General features: G+C 40.5%; 1 protein-coding gene and 1 long non-coding RNA gene across 2 annotated transcripts in view; one reads left to right on the top strand and one right to left on the bottom strand.

The window, feature by feature from the left end:
* htr2cl1 (5-hydroxytryptamine (serotonin) receptor 2C, G protein-coupled-like 1) overlaps nt 1-24,923 on the top strand; it is a 132,004-nt gene that overhangs the window by 90,034 nt on the left and 17,047 nt on the right. The window contains exons 3-5 of the mRNA XM_032544614.1: nt 6,580-6,752; nt 12,633-13,703; nt 22,907-23,107. Coding sequence (XP_032400505.1) covers nt 13,289-13,703; nt 22,907-23,107 — 616 coding nt within the window. The 5' untranslated portion in view covers nt 6,580-6,752; nt 12,633-13,288. The remainder of the gene's footprint in view (nt 1-6,579; nt 6,753-12,632; nt 13,704-22,906; nt 23,108-24,923) is intronic.
* LOC116707300 (uncharacterized) lies at nt 518-20,610 on the bottom strand. Its single transcript, XR_004336454.1, has 3 exons — nt 20,600-20,610; nt 12,742-12,752; nt 518-616 (listed from the first exon to the last, which is right to left on the bottom strand). It is a non-coding gene; the product is annotated as an uncharacterized LOC116707300 (long non-coding RNA).

Below are 24,923 nucleotides of genomic sequence, written 5' to 3'. Positions count from 1 at the left end.
AGGTAGCAGGTTAGCATGCTTTACACTACACCCCTACTTTCTTCCCTTACAACCAATGCATTAGCTGACCTTTAAAAGTCTTGAAAGGTTGTTTTTTTCTCTTTACCCTACCTAAATCTGTTTTGAATCCAGCGCATGAAGTCGATGCTGATTTGCATTTTCTTTCTTGACATTTCAAAAGTTCACTTGTAATCTGTCTTTTGTCTCTTTCTAATTGCGGCTTAAGTTAATCTATTTCGGCAGGAGAGTGCCTCTAAAACTCCTATTTCATGTTCACCTAATAATTTCTCCCTTTGTGATCCTATCACTCTTTACAGTTTGTGTCTCTCATGCTGAGTGATACTGGCTGATAAATGTATGGTGTGGGGGGGTCTGCATCTGATTAATAGCTAAGAGGCCCTTTAGGAAACTTGAGTTTCTCCTGCTAAAGTGTGTGAGTGTAACACACGGTCAAGTGGTTATGCATTTCTGTTTCTTTTGGTACCAGTAGTGTTAAGGAAAAGGTTTGGTAGACTTATGACTTACACAGAAGCGTTTAATGAACCCTCAATTGAGGAGACAATTAGGCAGGCAGTACAGTTTAACCATGATGTGTTGTTGTGCAGCGCCATCCCAACTCTCTGAAGTTCCTGTCTTCCACAAGGTGTAAAAGATATTACAGGCGCCGTAGACACAGAAGCAAAAACCTAGTTCAGCCTCTCTCTCTCTCTCCTCTCTCTCTCTCTCTCTCTTTGGGTAGTATGCTAAAGTGTGGCTGGTCCACCGACCTCGAAAGGAGACAGTCCTGAGGCGGAACATTCTCTTATCATACAACTATCTACGTAGACTCCTTGAATCAGTAGACAGACAAACAGTTATACATGAGTTTTTTTTTTATTTTTTTATCTTTGATTCATTTATATGATTTTAAATACAAACCACAGTGTGTGAGCCCTTACACAAATAAGGAAAAGGGAAATAAATTGTTACAAAGTGATAAGAGTCATTGTAGATACAGCAATGAAACCACAAGATCAAAAGAAGCATAAAAATAAAGAAATTACATTTAAAAACAAATAATAATTGATATATATAATATATATATATATATATACACACACGGGAAACATACTGAGTGTCTCTGGGAACAAAGTAAGCAGGGTTAGACTAGAGGGTTTGAGATGTTGGTGCAGTGTTTGGGGGGGGGGGGGGGGGGGTTCACCGCTCATGGGGACAATATCTAGCTGCAGGGATCTGACGTGTTCTAAAAGAGGTAGCCAGATTTTCTTTAAAATTTAATAGTGGAGCCACAAAGGAGGTGTTTTTCTAGCTTCATCAAATAAAGGACATGTGAAAGGGAGGATGGGGACTCTTCCACTGCCCAACGATCACACACATTGCTAATCGTGTAAGAAAAGCAACACATTTACATGACTAGGTTTGGTTGGCCAAATAGTCTCATTTCCCTGACCTGTGACCTAGGAATGACCTGGTGTTGTCTAAGCTTTCCCTTTAGTCTCATCATGCAACAACACGGTGCTTCCCGAAATTCCAGCACAAGTAGTGCTGACAGCAATAAAAAAAATTCAACTCTGAGTGACATTTTCCCATTCCTCCCTCCATACCTCCCTCCATACCTCCTTTACTCCCTGTGGTGTTAAGAATACAAATTACACAGTGGGACTCCAGCTGTGGGACACCAGTTAAACATCAACACGTTTGTCAAATTAACAGGGGGACCCCAGTTGAGGCAATTTGTAGCCTGTGCCTTACTGCAGTGGTAGTGTAAATGTATTCTAATGTTTATTTCCCCTAATTTAGATCCTGTTGCTTCTTGTCATTTAAATGTTAATTGGTCCATTTCTAGATGCTTGTCACATCCAATGCATTTTATAATAGAGAATCAAAGTGGGAGGAGCTGTTTGAAGCCAGCCCCGTCTCCCAGACCAACGCATTCTCATGAACGGGTCCGTATTATATTGGACAAAAACGTGCGTACACCAAAACGTATCACATCCTACAAAATTAGAAGAGCGCCGGCTGGTCACGTGACTCCGGATGGATCACATGACGTCAGCTGGCTACGAGCTCCATGACGCCGAGCAGCAGTTGCTGGTTGTTGAAGCCATTACAGAGACGCTACGGACCTCCGTCCCCGCTTTGTAGATGTGTTCAGGTGAAAATGTGTGACTTTGAGCCGGGTATAGAGCATTGTGAGCATTCTCCTGGGAGATTACGGTTCAATTTAGTCCACAAAATACGAACATTTTGCCGTGACGATAGTTAAGATTAGGAAAAGAAATTGTGGTTTAGATTATAACACTGCCAAAAGGGGTGCCTGGGTAGCTCACCTGGTAGAGCGCGCCCTCATGTACAGAGACTCGGTTCTTGGTGCAGCACTTGTGGGTTCGATTCCAATCTGGGACCTTTTAGTGCATGATGTCACAATGCATATCTTTTTTTAAAATAACGATTCATGAGAACAGAGCAAAACTACTTGGTTAGGTTTAGGAAAAGGACGCTTCAGTCCTCCCTTCATCACTTTGAACTCCCCCACCTCCCTTTCTGCTTTATGTACACAGTGTGTTTTCTTCTTAATCATTCATCTCTCTCCTCCTGTGTCCTAACTCTGCTTTCTCATTCACTTTTCCTTCTTTAGTAAAAGCATGTCATAGCAATTCTATTCCCCTTCTCTCTCTCTCTCTCTCTCCATCTGTCCCTCTGGCTTTGTCACCATCTATCATTTTCCTGCTTTGAATCTTTTAACATTTACAGTATTTCCTTTCCTCTGTCTGTATCTCTCGCTATATATATCTATCTATCTATCTATCTATCTCTCTCCGCGGCGCCTAGAGGCTTGACTTTCTTCTCTTTGGCTATGTATGTGTCTGAGTGTGTTATGTGTATAATGGTATACAGAAACACACACACACACACACACTCACACACATCCAGAGCTGTATCCGTTTTGCTGTGCTGCACATTGTTCTTCAACTTCTTTCTTTCTTACGGTCCTTTACAGCAGATGGCAGACACAATATCTTTGAGTTACAGTATCACTCACTCATACAACCCCCTTTTCTGTCTCTGTCACACACCACACACACACACACACACACACACACACACACACACAAATACAGATGAAGGGATTATGAGGTATTACATTAGCAGTGCAGCTCTGTGTTAATGGCCTACATCAGCCAGCAGAGAATACACTTTGACTCTTTAAACTCATCCATCCTTCTCTCTCTCGCTCTCTCTCTCTCTCTCTCTCTCTCTCTCTCTCTCTCTCTCTCTCTCTCTCTCTCTCTCTCTCTCTCTCTCTCTCTCTCTGTCTGTACTGTATTTATTGTCTCTCCCACTGTCTCTGTAGTATTTGTAGTTTCACATTAAAGTTAGTTTTATGAAATTGCAGCCAAATGAAATAGTACCTCTTCCCTAATGAGAATATATTCAAGAAGACGTGCCACCAGGATTAATTCCTCATTGCATTTCATTTGTGCTTGCCACCGAAGATATTTACGTTTTTTTTCTTCTTTTTCTTTTTTTTAGTGGCTCAATTTGTTTCTGTTCGGGAAATGCTTGAATCTGTAACAGGTAATGTTACAAGCCACTCTCGACTACTAACACAACGCTGCACTTTCATTGAAAACCACACTTGGAGCTAGATACATTTGCATTGGTATATTTGCCATCAAGAACCAGGCTTCTACTGTTAAAAGAACAGTTTGACATTTTGGGAAAGACAGATTTGATCACTTTTGGACGGAGCCAATGTAGGTTTTTGTTTGGAATCTGGCAATTTGCATACAAAAAATTGCAATGTGTGCATACAAACAAGATGATGGAAAGGTTCCTTTGTTTTTCTGTTCATGTCTGTTATGGTTATTTGTTTTTTTTGCTTTCTCTCTCCTTTTTCTCTGTGCCCTTGCTCGCTGTCTTTTGTCATCTTTATCTGTTTCCCTTCGTACCTTGCTCCTTGTTGATTTGGTAAACCCATTGGTTTCCCCATTCGATTAAAATACAGTTGCATGAATAAAAAGAAATACACTCTCCGTACTATGAACACAGTAAGTCTGAAATTGACTTTCCCTCATAGCTTTAATGAAAGGTTATCCCATTGCAGCTCCAACATTTACTCGCTTTGTTTCTCAACTCACAATACCTCTTCTCATTAACTGGTTCTTACCCTGCCTGCTAATCACTTATACTCTCATCTGAACATACTCTGTAGTCAATTTTTGAAATTATGGATTAATAGGTATAGGTATATAATATATAAATAAGATGAAAGCTGAAGAAAGTTTAAAGATGCTCTTTGTTGTTAACCTCCAGTCTTTAGCGCCTATTGCAAATTCCCAAAATGCCCAATTAAACTGCATGCAGTCAACTTCATTTGAAATCGTTTAAGGCTTACAAGCCTCTGCATGCATGTATGCAGTATAATGAATCCAGGAAATAAGAAAAAGTCAAATGAACAGTGGCGGAGGATTTTAGTTTTTTAAAAGCATATTTTTACTGCTACTTATGGCGTTATTTTGATGTCACTTGTTTTTGTTAAACCGGTTTCTTGTTTCCTCCTACTGTGAACCGTGAAGCTAAAATTGATAACATAAAAATATATTTTGACCTACATGGGATAAGGAAGTATAAAAATACAATTGTTGGATAAGTATGTATGTTTTTCTGTTTCTCCTTCTGTCTTTTCCTATTCAAATCTCCACAGACCCCACCCAAACCATCGCTCTCGTACCTGTAAAGGCGTTCCATCTGTGCAGTCCATCAGGTGGCCTCGTAGCTTACGGGGGCAGCACAGGGGGGACCATTAATCCGGGGGAGGGGGGGGGGCAATGACATTTGAACAGAATACAGCATAGAAAAGCTGCTTAGAATATTGGATTGGATAGAACAACACACTGTAATTCTGCTAAATGAAACATCACATTCATTATTCATTTTAATGAAATTGGACATCCGAGCACAACACACATTTTCTATAGGCGCAGTTTGCCCTTTAAAAGACAACCCAATTCCAGTGCTGCTTCCATGATATTTCGTGGGGGGGGGGGTGCCTTTGCTTATGAACATGACCCCTCTGGCAGTACAACACAATCCCTACTCTCTACCTGGTCTTGTGGGCATCACTTGCTACCGGGGGCACGGGTGTGTGTTTTTTGTTAAGCCAGACCCGCATCAAATAGTGTCCCAGTGACTCACCAGGGGACTTTCTGTACACAGGTATAACCTTCTGGATGCTTGTTGAACAATATTGCTCTGAAACTCCTCATGTCAGTGTGTTTGCTCATCATTTTTTTTTGAAGAAAAACATACAGTAGATGGCTGAGATGAAATTGCCACAGGTGAATGTATAAATTCATCCACAGTGCCAGTTCCACGTCACATTATATTATTATATTTATACTTCTACCGTCAGTCATGTAACCTGTAAGTCTTGTTTCAGTCAGTTGGTTTAAAGAATGATTTACAAAAGGATGGTGTGTTATCCTCTGTAACTTCAAGAAACACGCTTCCACATCAGGTTTTTTGTAGCCTACATATTTACGTTGTATTCCGCAGGTCCGTCATTTCCTAATGATTTTCAAGAGGTAATTTGATTATGATTAAAGGGGGGAAAATCGAGACATTGTTCAAATCAGCACACTCAGAATTAATTACTGCCAATTTTATTTGCTAATTCACAATTTGGCGACATCCATGGTTACCGTTGAAACAGCAAGTACAGTTTAATGCTTCTTGAGCAGCTACTTTGTCAGAATAACAACAGCAGAACAACTGTTGTGTGTGTTTACTGTGCAGCCGAACAGACCTTGTAGATATGAATACGTAGGCAATTTGCATCCATGGCGGTAATGGCGGACTCCGCCATGACAGATAAAAGATACTATACAGAAAGGCAATTATAAATTGTAACTATAGCTAATAATGAAAAAATGCCAACCATAAATAGTGTCAAAAATGGGATGTCATTTCATGAACATCTTATGGATTATGACAGATTATAACGTTTGAAAAATGTGCCCACAGGCTACAAACCATTTAACATATATGAGGAATAAAATTTCCAGTATTCCGGGAAATAATAAATGAATACTTACTTGGGTTTAATTTGAGCTTTTCCGTCAAGGACATACTGTAAATAATTGTTCCTATAATTAGTATAGAAATATGGAGTTTGTTCCAGGAAAACATTTAGTGGATTTGCATACTAAAACCATCCAGCACATTTACACTATTTGTCAGTTACTCCTAATAACATTAGCATAATTTGTCATCTGTATACTTTATAATATATTCAGTTTTTCTTGCTACTACAAATAGGGATAATTTATCTAATCTAACATGATGTGGAGGGTGTTTATGCACTGTCAGTGTGTCTGTGTTAGATGAAAGAACTGAAGATTAATGGTAAATTCTGTTGTTGTTGTTGTAGTTCCCGGTGTGTGGGTGTTATCAGAAGCCGCTGTGATTACAGGAGGCTTTTAGTCATTTTTAACTTCCGTTTTGACCTGAAATGTTTCAGAAAAGAGCATCAGAAGTCATTTGTTTTCTTCTGCAATCTCCTCCCTCTTTCTGTAGACAGATGGATGACGCTGATCCCTCACCCCGGAGGTGTGGAGTGACAGATGACAGAGGCACTGACACGGCGGGAGAGAGAGAAAAAGAGAGAGGTATCGCTGGAAAGGGTTACTGCCGCCCGTAAGGGAAAACAACTTCAAAGGTCATACACATCGATCGGGAGGCAAGAAGAAGTAAGTGACCAGATATCCTGATACTGGGATGACAGTGTTTCTGTCTCACTCACTCACTCACTCACTCACTCACTCACTCACTCACTCACTCACTCACTCACTCACTCACACTCACTCACTCACTCACTCATTCACTCATCACTCACTCACATTTGGTGCCTTTCACTTGCTGCACCTTCATCGCTTTGTAAAACACTCACATTTATATGTATATAACACCTATATATTGCTCAAAGTTCTCACTATTTAAATATGCACTGTAGAGGCATTTTGCCGTGTTGTAGTACTCGAGACCGGTCTTGGGACCATTTTTTTAAGGTCTTGTCTCAGAATCGACTGCAGATTTACTCGTATGTAGAGGACTCAGAATTTTATTTCAAGACCACAATTGCAGGGATACCACTTAATTGCCTCTTCATTGTCAAATATTCTTCATCATTCCTGTGATTGGATGTAAAACTTCCTGCCTCAAATGCAACCAATAACTTGACTCATTTCTAATTTAAAATTCGTTACTGTTGTTTGTCTTGGTCTTGACTCAGTGTCAACCCCTCAAAGTATCATCTCAGTCTCGATACACTCTATTCCTGGTGATGACTTGGTCTCGGTTTAAGTGGTCTTGACTACAACACTGGCGTTTTGTGCCATTTCTCACAGTATTCTTGTCTTAGATTTGAATCTACAAAGTTACAGTTCTATTATCCCAGGATCATCATCATTATCAAATGAACGTGTGGGGTGGCCCAACAAAAGACCTCCACCGACTCTGTTCTAAATGCCTGGCTAGAGAAACACAGCAATGCTGCACCATGCCCAAAGGACAACAAACGTTAGTTTTAAGTAATCACTTTATACAAAAACGTACCCATTAAAGAAAACTTCAAACACTCAGCCGGCGTGATCTATAACCGATTAGTCCCTGTCATCAAATGACCCTCGCCCTGCTGGTTGCAGCAAAAGTCCCCCTGTTGACAGCTGATCTGCTTTTACACTCCCAACTGTTACCCATACAGCAACAGCAGGTAGCAGGTACCATTAGCGTGAGGCAAGAATGGGCAACTTAAAATGTAAATGAATTTCTACACATACTGTATATAACAATATTAACGAATTAACCCTCTGAGGACGAAAGATGCTCCGGCGCGGCCAAACGATGTTTGTCAAATCTCCTGCTCAAAATGCGATATTAAGAAATTTAATTTCACACATTTATTTACTATTCTAACCACATAGTGTAACCTTAGACTTTTGTTACACTCATTTCAAGCTCTGAATTTAAGCTTTGTTTTAAAAAGAGATTTGAGGAATTTCAAAAAGCGACCATCAATGTTTTGGCTTTGGCGGCAAATTATCACTTTACGCATTGCTCTAGAAAAAATGTTGCATCGTATCGGAAAGCAGAGTTAGTTCGGAACATTTTGATATAAAACACATGGGGATCACTTGTATGCAAATACCTTAAAAAGGTAATTTTGAGGGCGCCCAGATAGCTTAGTTGAGTGGGCTCCCATATAGAGAGGTTTACTCCTCCATGCAGCGGTGCCGGGTTTGACTCCGACCTGCGGCTCTTTGCTGCGTGTCATTCCCCCTCTCTCTTCCCTTTCATTTCTTCAGCTGTCCTGTCAATAAAGGCCTAAAACTGCCCCAAAATAATCCTTAAAAAGAAAAAGGTACATTTAAGAAGAAATGTAAAAATGCCTTTAGACCACAGAGGGTTACCTACTAACCCTAACACTGCAAAAGTCTTAAAGAATAAAAAATAAAAAAGGATGCCACTTAAAAAACATAATGTACCACATGGTATTGTACAGGTTGTTTACAAAAAAATTGATAAATAAAGCTAGACATAATAATTGAGAAAAAAAGATAATCTTTTGCCCCAATACAAAGTATTATTGTACCAGAAGTTGGTATTTAATCATTTACCAACATGTATACGGTGGTGCGTATGCATATGGAATACAAATCAGTGAATGTTAAGCTTTAAACCTCTCACACAGACACACACACAACAGTTTGTGCTGTTTGTCTTTGTGGGTCAGCAGTTTAATAAGAAGAAAATCCCTCCATCCATCCCATTCCCCCTTGCCGTCCTCCACTGTTTTGTCTCGCAGAGCAGAAACGGCTTCAACAAACCTAAGCGAGACAGCGATTTGTCCCAGCGGTGAAAAGCAAAGCGACCGCGGCAACATCAGTGCCTTAGCTAGGCTTCTGCTGTGTGATCCCCTGTGACTCTGCGACTGTATCCATGGAACTCTCTCTCTCAGAAGTGCTTTACGAGCAATATACCAATTATGATGAGATTTCTTAGCTGACAGACACGTGTGCACTCGCTCTGTGGGCTGCATGTGATCTTTGGTGTGAACCTTTGTGAACTGTTGTTTTCCCGCCACGCTTAAAACTATATCCTTAAAAAGGGAAAACGTGATTATTGTCAGAAAGCAAGTGACTGTCCTGTGGAGTCGAGGTCCTTTTTTCTCAATCCCTATTCCTTTACACGCTCATTGCCAGACCTTCTTCCATAGGGCGGTGGAGGAGGGACTGGCTAGTCCACACAGCATTCCTGTGCCGCTGCGAAATAGCCTCTGGAAGGAAATTGTTTTGGTGGATGTTTACGTTCAAAAGTTTTAGTCATGCGACAGAAAACTCAGATTGGACAGATAGTCTAGCTAGCTGTTTGGATTTACCCTGCAGAGATCTGAGGAGCAGTTGACCATAGTCCTCAGAAATCCACCAGAGTATGAAATTCCAACAGAAAGGAAGCAAAAGGAAACGGACATCCATGCGAAAAGAGTGACATCCCGTGGAATATCCGGTGGCAATGGAGAAACCCTAGAAGTGGAAGGTTGTGGATATAGACTACTTTTCCTTTATCTCTTCAATCTTTCCTTCTCCATCGCTCTTTTTACCCCCTCCTCCTTATCCTCCTCTCTCTTTGTCCTCTCCCTCTCTCTCTCGCTGATGTATTTCTGCTTTATCAGAGCAGTTAAATGGCTTGCCTGCAGTGCTGTTTAGTTTCCTGTGAACCACGCTGATCTCCCTCAGAGGAGAAGATAGGAAGCAGCCTATCTGTTACACACTGAGCATTGTGGAGGTGATAAACACTCACACACACACACACACACACACACACACACACACATTCCTACGTGTGCACACACCCATAATTCCTCAGACTTAATTGTCAACCATTATTTAAAGTCATTCACACAGCAGCCTCATCAATAGCTTCCCTTTTAAGACAACCACACTACTGTTTCATTGACTTTTTGTTGCACAAAGTCCTTTTTTTTTCTAGCATAGACACAACCAAGACAAATAATCGATCGAATCGAAATCCTGACAGAAAGCGTTAAAGAAATACAGACGGCTCTGACTATACTGTGAGCTTTCTGTGTCTGGGACTGAGCCGAAGCCCAGTGTGAAGCTGTGTCCAATTTTGACAATGGAGACCGCGGTTCACATAACCTCGTCAACATACCGTCAGTGTTGTTTTCTTATGAACTAGTCTGGATCCACGACGTTCCACTTCTGGGATTGCTCCATCGCCGCTGGAAATTTCACCGTATGTCCTTCTTTTCAGCCAGATGTCCGTTACCTACCGCTTTCTTTGTGTTGGAATTTTAAACTCAGGTGGATTTCTGAGGACTATGGGTAACTGCTCCTCAGATCTCTGCAGGGTAAATCCAGACAGCTAGCTAGACTATCTGTCCAATCTGAGTTTTCTGTTGCACAACTAAAACAACCTTTGAACGTACACATGTTCCATCCAAACAAGTTCCTTCCTGAGGCTATTTTGCAGAGGCACTGGTGTTTTTTCTGGTGCTTAGCACAAGATAATTGTGATTGGTTTAAAGACATGCCAATAAACCAGAGCACGTTTCTTTCCCATCCCGGAATGCTGTGTGGACCAGCCAGACCTTACTACGCCGTGCTGTGGAGGAAGGTCTGGCAATGTGAGACTAATTAAGACCTAAAGCCATCTCTAACCTTAACCAAGTGGTTTAATTTGCCTGAACGTAACCACACATTAAAGTAAAAGTTTGTAATTTGGGAAATTTACCTTTTTTGACTTCATTTCTGAGTGTTAGATGAAAAGACCAAAAGACATGTTGTGTGTTAGAGCTAGAGCCAGGGGGCAGTTGACTTAGCTTAGCTTAGTTTAGGTAACAGCTAACCTGGATCTCCAAAGTTCCAAATTACACAACATCTAAAGCTGACTTAGTAACATGTCATATCTGGTTTGATTAATCCACATACAAACAAATGTATAAAAAAAAGGTGGTTTACGAGGAGTTATGTGTCATTTTCTTGCACAAAGAAATTATTGTTATTATTATTATTATTGGAAATTGTTTGACTTTCTAGTAAGGTTTTAAATTCCACCAACGATTTATTTTTGAACAATAGTTCAATAGTTCGTACGCCTGTAAAAAGACTGAGAAGAAGAATGTTGCTGTGCTGACATGTGTTCTGTTAATAGATGGGCAGATGGCAGAGGAATGCTATTGTTTTCCCAATCCGTTTCAATGCAAAGAAAGTCCCCCATCCATTCTTCATACTAGGTTATTAATACATATAAGTGAAGAACATGAAGAGAACCAGAATATCCGCAGCTGGCCACAATACATGCTCTAACTATTCCTTGAATAACAGCTGGGCACAGTGTCATCACAATGAGGCTGTCAATAGTTGTTCTATATCAGAAAACACCATACAAATAAGTTTTCTTTAAGCTCATATGGGTCATACCAACAACGTGTTTCATGTAGGTATGGGGACTAACAGTGTATCTGCCCAGACACATAAATATAATAATAATAATCTGAATTACTTGCACACAAACGAGCAAAACCGAAACGCAAACGCACCTTGAGATACAAAAGATTCACATTAAATAAAACAGACAGACCTTAGCATGCCCACACAGATGGAAACAAATGCAAAGCAGGGGATTTTGTTATTTGGGCTTATAGCAATGTGTAAAATATGTACACGCACATACACTCAGAGTGGCTATTATGCTCTGCTTGATATTAACATAGACTCGCCGCCCACTAAACTATCTCAGCTGGAGGCCTGGGTCTGTTTGGAGATGTGCTGGCTTTTTATCTCAAACGCACACACATGTTGACACAGAGGAGAAGGAAACACATTCACTTTTCATTCTTAAACATTTGCCCACACATTCAAAAAAAATGTTTCACTGGTTTTCACAGTCTTTCTTACTGTTTTTGTTACATGCAAAGACACACATACACACACACACACACAACACACACACACACACATGCAGTAAACCTTGACTCCTCCACATACTGTATCCATTTATGAGGTGCTAAATCACTAAGCCGCTGAAAGGAAAGGGTAAATAGAGAGGACAGCCAGTACTTTTGCACACACACTGCCATGTGAGGGTGTAAACATCAAAAGCTTCTGTTTCATTTAATCTCCTTCAGTTTGTTTTAATTGACTGTTTTTTTTAAACACTGGTAGTCATTCTCTTTACGTTACTTTTATTAGGCGTGCAGACAATATCAAGATTAGGCTAGTAAAGGAAGGATCGCTGTGAGAAGAAAGACCCAAAGAAAGAACATGATTTGGTTGGAGGGGGGGGAGAAATGCAGGAGAGGCGGAAAGGAGGAAACAATTAAGGGAGGTTGAGGAGTAGGAATAAAGGAAAGCAATGGAAAAATGAATAAAATTAAACAACAAAGAAGGATAAGTGGAAGGAACGGTCACTGCATTACTAAATGTAGAGGAAATTGGAAGATGGTTTGAATGATGAGTAGATGATGCATGCCTTAAGAATATAAATTGTGCAAACAGAAAGTTCAAAAAGAAATCATCTGATCTTGTTTTCATTGGTTTCTTCCGCAGAGCAACCTGACCATCGACTCTGACCTGAAAGACGTAACTTGCAACATCTTGGACACCACAGACCACAGCAGCAAGATTTACAACTGAATGCAGATTATAAAACTGAAACTCATCCCTAAACTAACTAGCAAAGATCTAGCAGACAGCAACCATGGATATTAGTACACCAATCTTCAGCTCTAAATTAGAAACTCAAAGACTCTTATTTACATCAAGAGGTGGATGTGACTGATCCTCTACAAAGCAACAGGGGACATTTGGGCTCAGCATACACCTTGAGAACTTGTCGCCAATGACGAATTGGCAAGAAATGGGAGATTCAAAGCTCAGGGAACAATCTGAGGCTGTTTGCAGCTAGCAAGACTATTGGAATACAATATAAAATCCAAAACACTTTTAGCCAAGTCCTCCCAATCCCCTCTTTCCTGTCACTCCCTATCCCCAAAGTTGCTTCCTTCCTTTTTTTCCCCTTCCCCTAGATCCTTATTAATGGTGTTCTGTTGGTATTAACAACTCCTTTACACACTTCAAAACTCTTTAAATAAGTCTTGATCAATGCTGAGCACATCTCTTCTTCTTCCTGCTGTTGAAGAAGGTGAATTAAAATCAGGTGAGCCCTCTTTCAACCACCAATAGGGTAAGGGTCTCTCTTTGGGATGGGCGGCCCAGCAAGGGCTCTTCTTGGCGGGTTCAGCACCACCACATCTTCCCTGGAGGTTGGAGGTCGGATGGCTTGGCCAAGCAACAACCCCCTGGACCTCAACCAGACCCTGCCATGGGGGATCGGGTTTGGAGGCAGCGTTGGAGGTGCAGCAGCCATGAGTGCAGGTCTGGACAATTTCACCCAGGAGTCTGTCACCAGGACAGTGATGAAAGAGAAGAACTGGCCGGCGTTGCTCATACTAGTCATCATCGCACTGACAATCGGAGGCAACATCCTTGTGATCCTGGCAGTGTCGCTGGAGAAGAAGCTCCAAAACGCCACCAACTTCTTCCTGAGGTCGCTGGCCGTGGCGGACATGCTCGTAGGCATCCTGGTCATGCCGGTCTCCCTCATCAACATCCTCTATGGTGAGTTTTGACTAACCGTAAAGCCTATCTGCATTTGTAGACATATAAGGTATAAGATTTCCACACATGCAGAAAAGAGCAAACATGTAAAAGATTCATAACAGATAACGTAGTTGCTTGTTGTGAACCTTTCACTAGATGCTTATTACTCACGAGCTTACATTTACGCATGTACACTCATAATAATCCACACATGTTGCAGTGATGGGTTTTCATTAAATCTTCATTCTACTGAAATGTGATTTTCTTTGTTATGGCCCTATCCTTGAAACATGTCGAGCTGGAAAGTAAAACAAAAACAGGTCAAATGGTCAAACATTAGGAAAAAAATTGCATTTTGTATCTGAGTTTGTTCTAAACTGTTTTACGGTAGGCATATACTTATGCATCATTTAGGAACATCCACTCGTACCTGTATACAGTTATCTGGTTAGCTAACAGGAGCTGTTCAATACAATAGGAAAATGGATACTCCAACCTGCTATGCATGCATGTAATTATTGGCTTTGTTCTCCATAGTTTCCTACTTTGATTATGAGAAAGACATGTACAGTACGTCTCACCCAACATTTAAACAGTCTTAGCTGCAGATTTCTACCCCTGATCTCGGGCACCCACCCACTCACCAGCTGTTGTCATCCCGCTTTGACATGTGCCCATTTCAGTGCAATTGTCAAAATGATTATTACTTCTCTGAGACATTCCTAGCTGTTATATTGCAATTGATTCAAGAGTAGGAGGATGCCAACTTAATAATTGCAATATCATACCATCTATCAACTGCTGTTCTTGCTTATAATATTCTTGCCAGGATTCAGCATGAACGCCCACATTAGCTTAATAGGATGTCGGGTTGGTATGGTAGGCTGTCTATTGAATTTCTTTTTCCAATGTTGAATAAAAACAAGAGATTGTCTTCCTGTAATATTCCAGGCACGTCCCTGCATTTATACCACAAAGGAGAGGTACATTTCTCACTGTGTACCCGTGAATGTCACCATCACAGAAGAGCTGATAGTAAGCGAGAACATCTTTTACAGAGTTTTGCAGTTCTTAGTGACAGTGATCTTTGTAAATACCCACATTTCAGCAGGTCAAAACTACCTTTACTGTTTTGCTTTCAGGTTTCAAATTAGGTCTTTTAGGGAGTCAAGTCTCACAACAATCAGGATTTGATTCTTTGTGTCTTAAAGTAAACTATTAACACACCATCTGGCATATCAAGACCCTATAAAGTTGTTATGGCAAACCCACAGACGTGAACACAGACGTGAACACAGACGTGCTGGATGTGTGTGTATGTATATATATATATATATATATATATATATATATATATATATATATATATATATATATACTTGTATATATACAACATTAGCATTCTTTTTGAGCCTTGATTCCGGCCACCTGATGAGTCCAATACTCCCTCTACTTTTAGCTCTGGTTTGGTCTCCACCAACTCCTTTAGCTGCTAGATGCTCTGAGTTCATTAGCTACTAATTGTGGGTCTCTGCAGTTTGGTCCTTGGCAGGCAGTGTACAATACCTTCTTCTAAACAGCCTGCTGTGGCCAAAAACAATGATGACGAAACCACAAGAGTGAACCAAATCAGTAAAGTTGCCGTCCAGAAAACCAAAATAATGTCTGTATTCAAAACCACCTTCCATAGCAGTATGTTCTGATTTGGCCAAACTACTGTCTCCCATAATGTAAAGCGCTGGAGCGGTTAAAACAACGATCACTTATGCTTTCCAAAAACCAGAGACCGGCTTAGGCTGGCCTAGCATACTGCAAAACAATCTGATTTAACAGTTTCATACTGCATACTACCTGATGAACGCAGTATGTTGACTTGTTACTCTGTGCTACACCTCGCACATTAAACAGTAATTTGATCCATTATCAATATAAAGGCCCCAATAAGTGTAGGTTTAAGTGCTCATAAAATCTGTTACTAAACATTATTCTGTATACAAATGTAAGCACAAAAATTTAACTTTTAATCCACAAGGTCAAGCATGCATCCACTTTACTTTTACATTACACATCATTATACGTCTTTTTTTAAATACAAATATTGGTTAAACTTTAAAAGACTAAATATCTTTGTGGGAATCTGGTCATAATGCTTATGTCAAAGATGTGAGAAATATCATTTATTTTCAGCCACCATCACATACTGTACCACGTGGGGTTTATTTGATCTTTGGGACTGCACAGGAGGGATGACGCAAGAGAATGACACACTCTGGTAGTGGCAGCCAAATAGGAATATGTTGACGTAGCTATTGTCTTGACAGGCCAGGAAATTTGGATAATAGATGTTTCGGCTCAGTTGGTGCTAAATGATCTGTGATTTCATTTAGCTGTTCAGCCAATGTCATGTTGGTCATTTTGTGACTGTCTGAGAAAACCTTTGTTAATTAACTTTATAAGTTTGGGTGCAAACAGTTATGGCATATAAGCTAAATATTATTGCCACGAAGGAAATTATGGGCAATTTTACTAGTCTAACAGCAGAGAAAGACAGATTCTGAAACATAGATGTTATCTTGACTGGCCAAAATGTATTAAATTGTGTGTGTTTTATGCACATTAAGGTATTACCAGTCAGTATTACCAGATATTCTGACTTTTTTTTTTTTTTAAGTTTATCAACACTGATGTATTTTACCTTGACTTTATGCCAAGAGCGGACATCATGCTTGCAGGCATAAATAGAATTTCAACACAGCACTGAACTCACCTTTATAGACAATATCTGGCTGAGTATGAAGAGATAACACAAGATTCAAGGCTACAAGGATGACTGAAAAGTGTCATTAAAAAAAAATCGGATTGCATCATGGAAAATGTAATATCGCATATAGTTTTTAGGGCTTGACCCATACTGGAGAGTAAAAGTCCGGATAGTTGGGCCTCTGACTATTCATTCTGTAAATCTGTCGCTTGTGAGCATCGCTGGAGTACCACTTTAAATCAGCAATTTAAAATAAAAGTATAATATTCCACAGATGAAACGTTGCTGAACTAAATTACCACGAGTCTAAACATATGGGAAGAATGCCTACATTAAACATCTTTATTTTTTGTTATGTCTTCTTTCATTTCCCCCTGCAGCTGTTTTGTATCCTTGGTGCAACTTGGCCAAACTTACTATATTCATGTCTCTGTTGTGTAGCTGGAATCCTTCAGGAATACTAAACAGGACAGGGTAGGTAGATCGGTGCTTAATGGGCCGCGCACGGTCAATGGACACACTCGTGCACGCTCTCTCTCTGTGTCTGTCTGTTGGTTCAAGCCGCTGCTGATTGCTCTCTGCGGTAATCAATGTTTCACACAAACACCCCAAAAAAAAACAAAAGGACAAATCTGTCTTTCTCTCTTTCTCTGTTTCACAAACAGGTGCACATACACGAATGCAGACAAACACACACACACACACACACACATTGTGGCCGATACACAGCGGGTCTCTCTGTCATTTGTATGCACATATACAGAAGAACAATAGTCCATGTAAACACATACTCTCAGAGCCTGGGTCTATACTTCCAGTGTTATCCATTAGACAGGTACTTGACTGCATTGATCCCCATGGCTGGCTGAGGGATAGACCAGACAAACACACACACACACACACACACACACTCACACACACACTCACAAATACAAACACACAGAGGCCGTCACGGAATGTTCTCACACCATTTAACTTGATAATGGTTATGATGATGATGACAATCATGCTAAAAGATGATGTGGATGGTAATTTCAAAACTTTTTATCCCTTTATACTCGCAGTGGTGCGCACGTACACACACATGCACACAAAGAGAGAGAGAGAGACAGTCTGCTGTCACACACACACAAACACACACAATGTTTGAATTTCTTTAATTGGAATTACCAGAACGATGATTACACATAATTGAAGGAGTCTAAGCTTCCAAAATAACCAGCGCACGCACGCACGCACGCACGCACACACACACACACACACACACATACACAAACACAGGCTGGCTATTTATAATGGCCCAGCATAAAACAAAGAGGAGGTAAGTGTTTTTAGACAAGAAAAATGATTCTAATCATCGTGATTAAATCACGCTTGTTCAATAAATCTCTTTCCAGTTGACCTTCGATGGGTTTGCACACGCTGTCCACACACAACCTCATTCTTAATGTCCTAATAATGTCTTGTGGTGCATGCACATGGTTGGAAATGTCTGGATCCACTGTGTCCATGACTTTTTTTTTTTTGTTGAATGGTCTCGCTCCCCCCTAGCGTCTGTGAGCGGAAAAAACACCCGTCACACTGGACTCAGCGTAAGGAAGTATTGCGTGATTTCAGGTCTTGTGCTGTAACAAATTGCTTCACGGCACTGCACACATACGCCCATTCAGGAACCGGCTAACAGGCTAGCAATGGAGTTTTGTCCCAATTTGTCACACTATCATTGTGGGTGAGCCGGCAAATAAGAAACAGAAGCATTGTCGGAGGAACAGAGAAAGAGGAAAGGGCAGGCTGACCTAGCGAGGAGTCAGACACCAGTAAACTTAGGAGCTGCTAAATATCTATTCTGAAGCTGTAGGGGGAGCTCTATGTAGAAACCTGCGAACAAAAAGCAAGAAAACAGCAAAGAAATGGCCCAAATTGCATAGCGCCACTTTAAGTTTTTTGCTGAAATGACTGATTATGCTGTTCTTCTTGAGAGGACTGTCTCTAAACCACATGTAGCCGGGAAGTCTTTTGTTGTAGAGTCAAATTCTGCAAAAAATACAAAGCTTATTTCAAATGCAGACTGTAGATTCTAATATATTAAAATATTTAAGTCATTTTAAATCCTGCTTAAAGAGCCTAGTGGTATTTTCTTTGTTCTACCATTTCTCTCTCACAGACCAAAATAACTTGCAGACAACTCTTCAATACGGAATATCAAACTGATATTCCGTAATGACGAAGTGTCTGGAAAAGGAGTTTTATCACGCAAATAATGTCTTAATTTTCCATATCTGTTTATATTTCTCAACACTGATCTGATGGCTTCCATTCATATAAAGTGTAGCCATGAAGCGAGAGGGATAATTTAACATATCAAATTTACAAATTAACATAATTAACATTCGTCGGCTTGTTTCGTCACTTGGCTCTTTGTCTACACTGTGATAAAAAGTGGTAATTAAACACAGATAATATATGACGCGAGGAAATCGCCCATGTTTGCAGGCGTGTTATATAAACAAGAACGGCACAACAGAATATATCCCACTTCAAATCTCCCCACCAAACATAAAGTAAACACATTTCTACAAATTTGTAATGTACAGGACTAAGATCACAAGACAGCAGGCAGGGATGGGTAAGTTATGAGTGTGATGAGACGGAACAAAAGGGAGATGAGAACGTATAGACTCAATTAGGACGGGATAGGACTCACACAAACACACACACACACACACACACACACACACACAGTTGGATAGTAAATGAACTTCAAGGCCGACTCCATTACAGTTATCTCTCTGCATCAGGCCTAAATTTGAAACACTCGCTGATAAAACACACGTACAAAAACCATACACACACGTCGATGCCGGACTTCTTCCCACAGACAGCGGGTTAATATGAGATGTGCCAACTCTGCTTTAATAAATTGGAAAGAGGAATGAGAGGGACTGTAATATGAAATTCAATAAGAAAGAGACAGATTATTAATAGTGCAGTGAATTGAACATTGCTCAGGTCGATGGATTCCTGCCACTTTATCGTCGAGCTAAATCTATATGGAACAAAATGAACTGTGTATGTTTTTCTGCACTCAGTTAATCAGCAGCAAAATGAGCAGGTTGTTCTTTCAGTGCACTTTGTTTCGTGGTATATAATACAGTCAGACTGGCTATTCCTTTAACCCCACTTTAAAACATCCAAACTATCCCTTTTAAGGTGCATTTGCAATTAGAAGACATTCAGTAAACTGTACGTGAACAGCAGCTTAAAGGTTTTTATCTTGCTGAAATATACACTCGTAAACATAACTCATCACCTCAAATCCTTGACTAATACCTCAATTGTATTTTATAAACATTGTTTTGCTGCAGCTGTGAACTTGAGTCTGTCAGTGTATCTACCAGGAAATCCAACGCACCCGCCAGCTGAGTAACGTGTGTGTGGTGTGTGTGTGTGTGTGTGTGTGTGTGTGTGTGTGTGTGTCATGCAGTGCCCCCAATAAGTGGTTGACCTCTGAAAAAAGTTATGCAAGCTGCCTCCCACCCAACACACACACAAACACATGCACATATGCCCGCACACACACACAAACAAGTGATTCATTCCACATGCATCACATACGCATACTGAATGGAGATGAAATTAAGTGTGTGTGTGTGGTGTGTGTGTGTGTGTGTGTGTGTGTGTGTGTGTGTGTGTGTGTGTGTGTGGGCCGCGGGTCTTGTCCTATGTGAAGAAAGGACTGTTTATACACGTAGATAGCTGCAGGCATAGGAAGACACAGAGAGACAGACTTTGCAGTATATGCCCCCTGTAGAAAGCTGACTCAGCTGGAAGTAAATCAGGAAAAACAGGAGCATGATCACTTTCCTCCGATGTTCTGCAGTTACATATTGCATTTCAATTTGTTATTAATCTGGACAGGATAACCTATAGGGGAAACAAAAGAAAAGATGTCTTCCAAAGGATTTGAAATCATCTTTTAACAACTTTGGTTTTTGACACCACCTGCAATTTGGAAACACTCACATGAATCTATAATATTAAGAGGACAGTGACAGAAAAGACGTGATCCACAGTGAGGATATAATACAAAGTTTATGAGCTTGATTCCAGCTGTGACCCTCAATAGTGTATATAATGAATGAGTTTATATAACGGTGCATTTATGTTTAATCAGATTTGATGTTTCATCAGATTTTACTTGAGTTGTGGGCTTTCCTTTAGGATTTCTTCAGCAGCCACATGCTTAAATAGTTTTTTATTCCCCCACTGCCAGTCTGCATTTCCTGCTGTACGAGGAAATAGCAGCAAGCTAAGCAGCAAGCTAGCCAATCAAGCTAATTCATTTACACCAGTTTGAACAAAGGTTAACCCATGCGATTTTCTGGCGAAACGCTCCCAGTTGTATTTCTGTTGGTTACATCAGCTGCTGTGTTGTCGTCCCAGGCGGCACGCCGGCCCAATGCAAAGATAATTGAGGCTGATTTTTTCCCGTGACCCAAACCGTTCCCCCTGCAGAGTAGTGAGCCGCGACTCTGATTCCCTACCAGCTCTACAGGGCATCACAGTGTCATCGGCTGTGACCTTTGACCTCCCTGAGGAGGGAGGAGAAGAAACTGAGGGATTCCCCCCTCAGGTATCAACAGAGCATCAGGCTGGTCATCGTTAGCCTCGGTTGAGTTCTTCTGATGTTGGCCTTTGTTTCTGGTTAAATAACCGTTTTACCCACAGCTGATGAACAAGTGTAACACTCACTGGGGTGCCTGGACTGAGTCAACGGATTCAAACAGCTGCTAGCACCAACCCATGGAACACTTTTTCCATATCCAAATGGAGCGGTCGAGGCGTATGCTACCAGATTTTGAAGCCACTCAAGGCAATTTTGTGATATTGGGCTACATAAATAAAACTGAATGGACTTTGAGCTAAATGCCAATGTTAGCAACCTAAACCTTTATTACTTATCAGTATACATGTTCGTGGTTGACGGCTGAAGAACGTTTTTCATTTCAACGTTTTAGTTTACCCCATGTGCCATAAAGGAACTGAACACTAACACTAACAAACAATGGTGCAATAGCAGTATTTCTGCAAATGCAAATGTGCAATATCTGACTTTTTTATTATCGTTTTTATTATATTCATTGTTTTTATTCTGTGTCTTTTGCCTGTATGAGGGAACTTGTCATTTTTATTTTGTGTATCACTGAGGGTGAGCTGCAGAAACATTTTGTTGAATATTTTCTATTCTATTCAATTTACAGAGTGTGTCCAATATTTAACACAATTTTGATATTCATTTAATGACTCCCATTTTTCCAGTGTGAGTGTAGTATCGTGGAAATGAATCAGTCAAATCAATCAACCTTAATCAACATTATTTTCCTTTCATTTTAATCCTTTTCATTCTCTTGTCCGAATCAGCAGGACGAACCAAACTTCGAGTCTTCCACTTCACACAAATATACAAACCTTTTTTTTTTTTACACATTATTTTGCATACATCCACGTGCACTGAGTTGATCCACTGTTTATTGGCCTTGACACACATGGGAGAGTGCAGACCTCCGTAAACGCTTTTGTCATCTGGCATTGTTAAAGAAAGTGGATCCGCGGCGTGATTCGGATCCGCTCCCAAACTGAATGGCTTCTTTCTCGGCCCGGGCTTCACCCTTCCACCTAGTTTCATGAAAAGCAGCCCAGTATTTCTTTCGCGAATCTCCTTGGCAGAGGCAATAGCAATGTCCATCTCAAACAGTATCTGAACCCGAGCCTCACCTCCCTGCTGTCAGTCACTCAGCCAGAACCTCACAACAGACTGAACATATCTATGAATGCTTTCAGACTGGGTATCAGAAGCCGTATATTATCAGCAATATTACATCACCTTCCGTGACTGAGTGAGTCTAATGCCAAAAACACTGAAAAATACACTGTAATAAAATGTGCAACAATCCTCACTACTTCACTCTATTGTGCAATAATGGCAATATTTATTCTCGTAACAAATGCAACATTCTCCATAGTCGTATCCTCCAGTTACAGTATTTAGGCTTTTTTCCACTAAATGGTACCTACATGACTCGCTTCGACTCTACTCGCCTTTTTTGGTTTTCCATTACGAAAAAAAGTTGCTGGTACCTGCTAACAAGTACTTTTTTTAGTACCACTTCAGTTGAGTTTCTAAGGAATTAATGGAGATATGCCAGTAGTCTTATTTTATTTTAATTTATTTACCTAATGTCTTTTTTCTATTTTAGTTAGTGTGCTTTTCGTTGCCCTTAAGTATTTTTTACTTGACTCAAAGAGCCTGCACAAGAATTCCTATATACCTGGACTGTTTGGTGTATGCACAAATGGCAAATACAAATTTGCCATTTACCTTTATTTCTCTTACCCTCACCTTCACACCTTTTCTCTCTGTCTCTCTGTCTTTCTCTCTCTCTCTCTCTCCGTCCTCCAGACTACGCCTGGCCTCTCCCCAGCGCCCTGTGTCCCATCTGGATCTACCTGGACGTGCTGTTCTCCACCGCCTCCATCATGCACCTGTGTGCTATCTCCCTGGATAGATACGTCGCCATCCGCAACCCCATCGAGCACAGCCGCTTCAACTCCAGAACCAAAGCTATGATGAAGATCGCCGCCGTCTGGACCATATCTATAGGTCAGAACGCCATCATATCTTACAATTGAATGACCTCTTATGTAAATGTACAGCTACAATCTCACAGTATTTTACTGTGTTAATGTTACCTACAAACAATGTAGGTAAATGGAATTGCCAGGGTGCTTTTTTGTCCACAAACCAAATGGCTAGTGAATGTACAAATTTGACCAGCTACTCCTTAGATTACCATTGTTTTTTTTGGCACGTGAGTAAATCAAATCTACCAGCAACATGCATATTTGACCAACATTTGGCTGGTGGATGGTGCTGATTTCGTAGCGTTGATTGTCTCAGCGTGTTATTCTGAATGACCCAAAACTTTTTTTTCACTCTTGTTCACTGTAGGGTAAATTATCAGGTGTTGATCAGTGTTGAATAAAGTCTGATTTAGAAGCTCCTTCTTCTACTTAAAATGTAAAGCTTTAGTGCTTGAATTCTTTTTAAGATGATTTTTTTGGGGCTTTCCCTTTATTATAGTGGATAGACATGAAAGAGATGGGGGATGACAGACAGCAAAGGGCCGTAGGTCGGATTTAAACCCGGGCCACTGCAGGACAGAATGCTCTTACTGAGTGAGCTAGAGGCCACCCCTAGTGCGTAACTTTCTGATATTAATGAACATCTGTTACTGTCAAGCCATTGCCAAATGACTTGCTAGAAAGTTAATTAAGACTCCACAGAAGTCTCTCTGTATTCCTCAGAATGGCTGTGTTTAGAACATGGTGTTGTCCGGCGACTTACACTCGCAGAATTTGAGTGAAGGTAATCATCTCTTCTGAAGAGTCCGTCATGTTTTTTCAATCCTCCGTAGCTACCGTGCTACTATCAACTCCGTGGAGGAGGGATGGGGGTGCGCGATCACAGAAGACTTGTATCATGTGGACGCGCCAACAGTTTTGTTGTCATTACTTAGGACTCCTCATTGGGCAAACAGAAACTACACACTATAGCTTTAATGGCCATTCGCGGTCCGTCGGAGTAAATAAGCTTGTGGACAGTTTTTTTTTTAAGTCTTGAGGCGATAAGAATTGATCTCGTTAATGTAAATCTGTTCATGCTTTCGTAGTGAAATGGAATTTATTTGCTGTCAGATGTCATGCTTTTACACTGACTTTTACCAGTGTTGATTCAGGTTCATGGCCATTTCTGAGGCTGGACTTGGGTTGTTTTATTGGATTTCTTTTTATTGTACAGTGTTCCTGTTAAGTTGTCCACTCCCTATAGGCCAATACAGAGAGTTGGCAGATTAATGACTGCTATTGAATTTAATGACTTTTTGGGGTCCCCTGGCAATTCCTCCAAAGGTCCTGCCACCACGCCTCGTGACTTCCTTAAAGACTGGGAACGTCGTCAGTTTGTTGACGCTCAAAGCGTCTGACAGCTTATTGTTACAGATGGAAATGATTTGCATCACATACTTCTCTAATTCCCAGAGTTGATCGTGGCAGTTTTTCATATTCATCATATTAGCAATAGCCAGGAGAAATTATTAATGGAGAACACTGCACAAATTGCGTGTTTGGAAAACAGATGCCTATACAGTACGTGCAATGGCCAACGCTGGGATTAGAAGTCTCAAACAAGATGACTGGCTTTACATTTTAGTAATAGAAAATAGTGTTAAAATACACATGAACATGTATGAAAATGATCTACCTCCATCTTGTAAATCCTTTGTTTTCTGTTTATTTTGAAGAAAATCATTTTTTCTCCAAGCTTCCAGAGGGTTAAAATAAGAATGAAGAAGGAATAAATAATTGGAATAATTAATGTTGAGCTACTACAGAAATGTACAATCCCTCCCTTGTCCCCT

This window comes from Etheostoma spectabile, chromosome 19 (assembly GCF_008692095.1).
Source record: "Etheostoma spectabile isolate EspeVRDwgs_2016 chromosome 19, UIUC_Espe_1.0, whole genome shotgun sequence".
In the NCBI taxonomy this organism is placed as follows: domain Eukaryota; kingdom Metazoa; phylum Chordata; class Actinopteri; order Perciformes; family Percidae; genus Etheostoma; species Etheostoma spectabile.
This window is presented reverse-complemented; position numbering and strand designations above follow the sequence as displayed.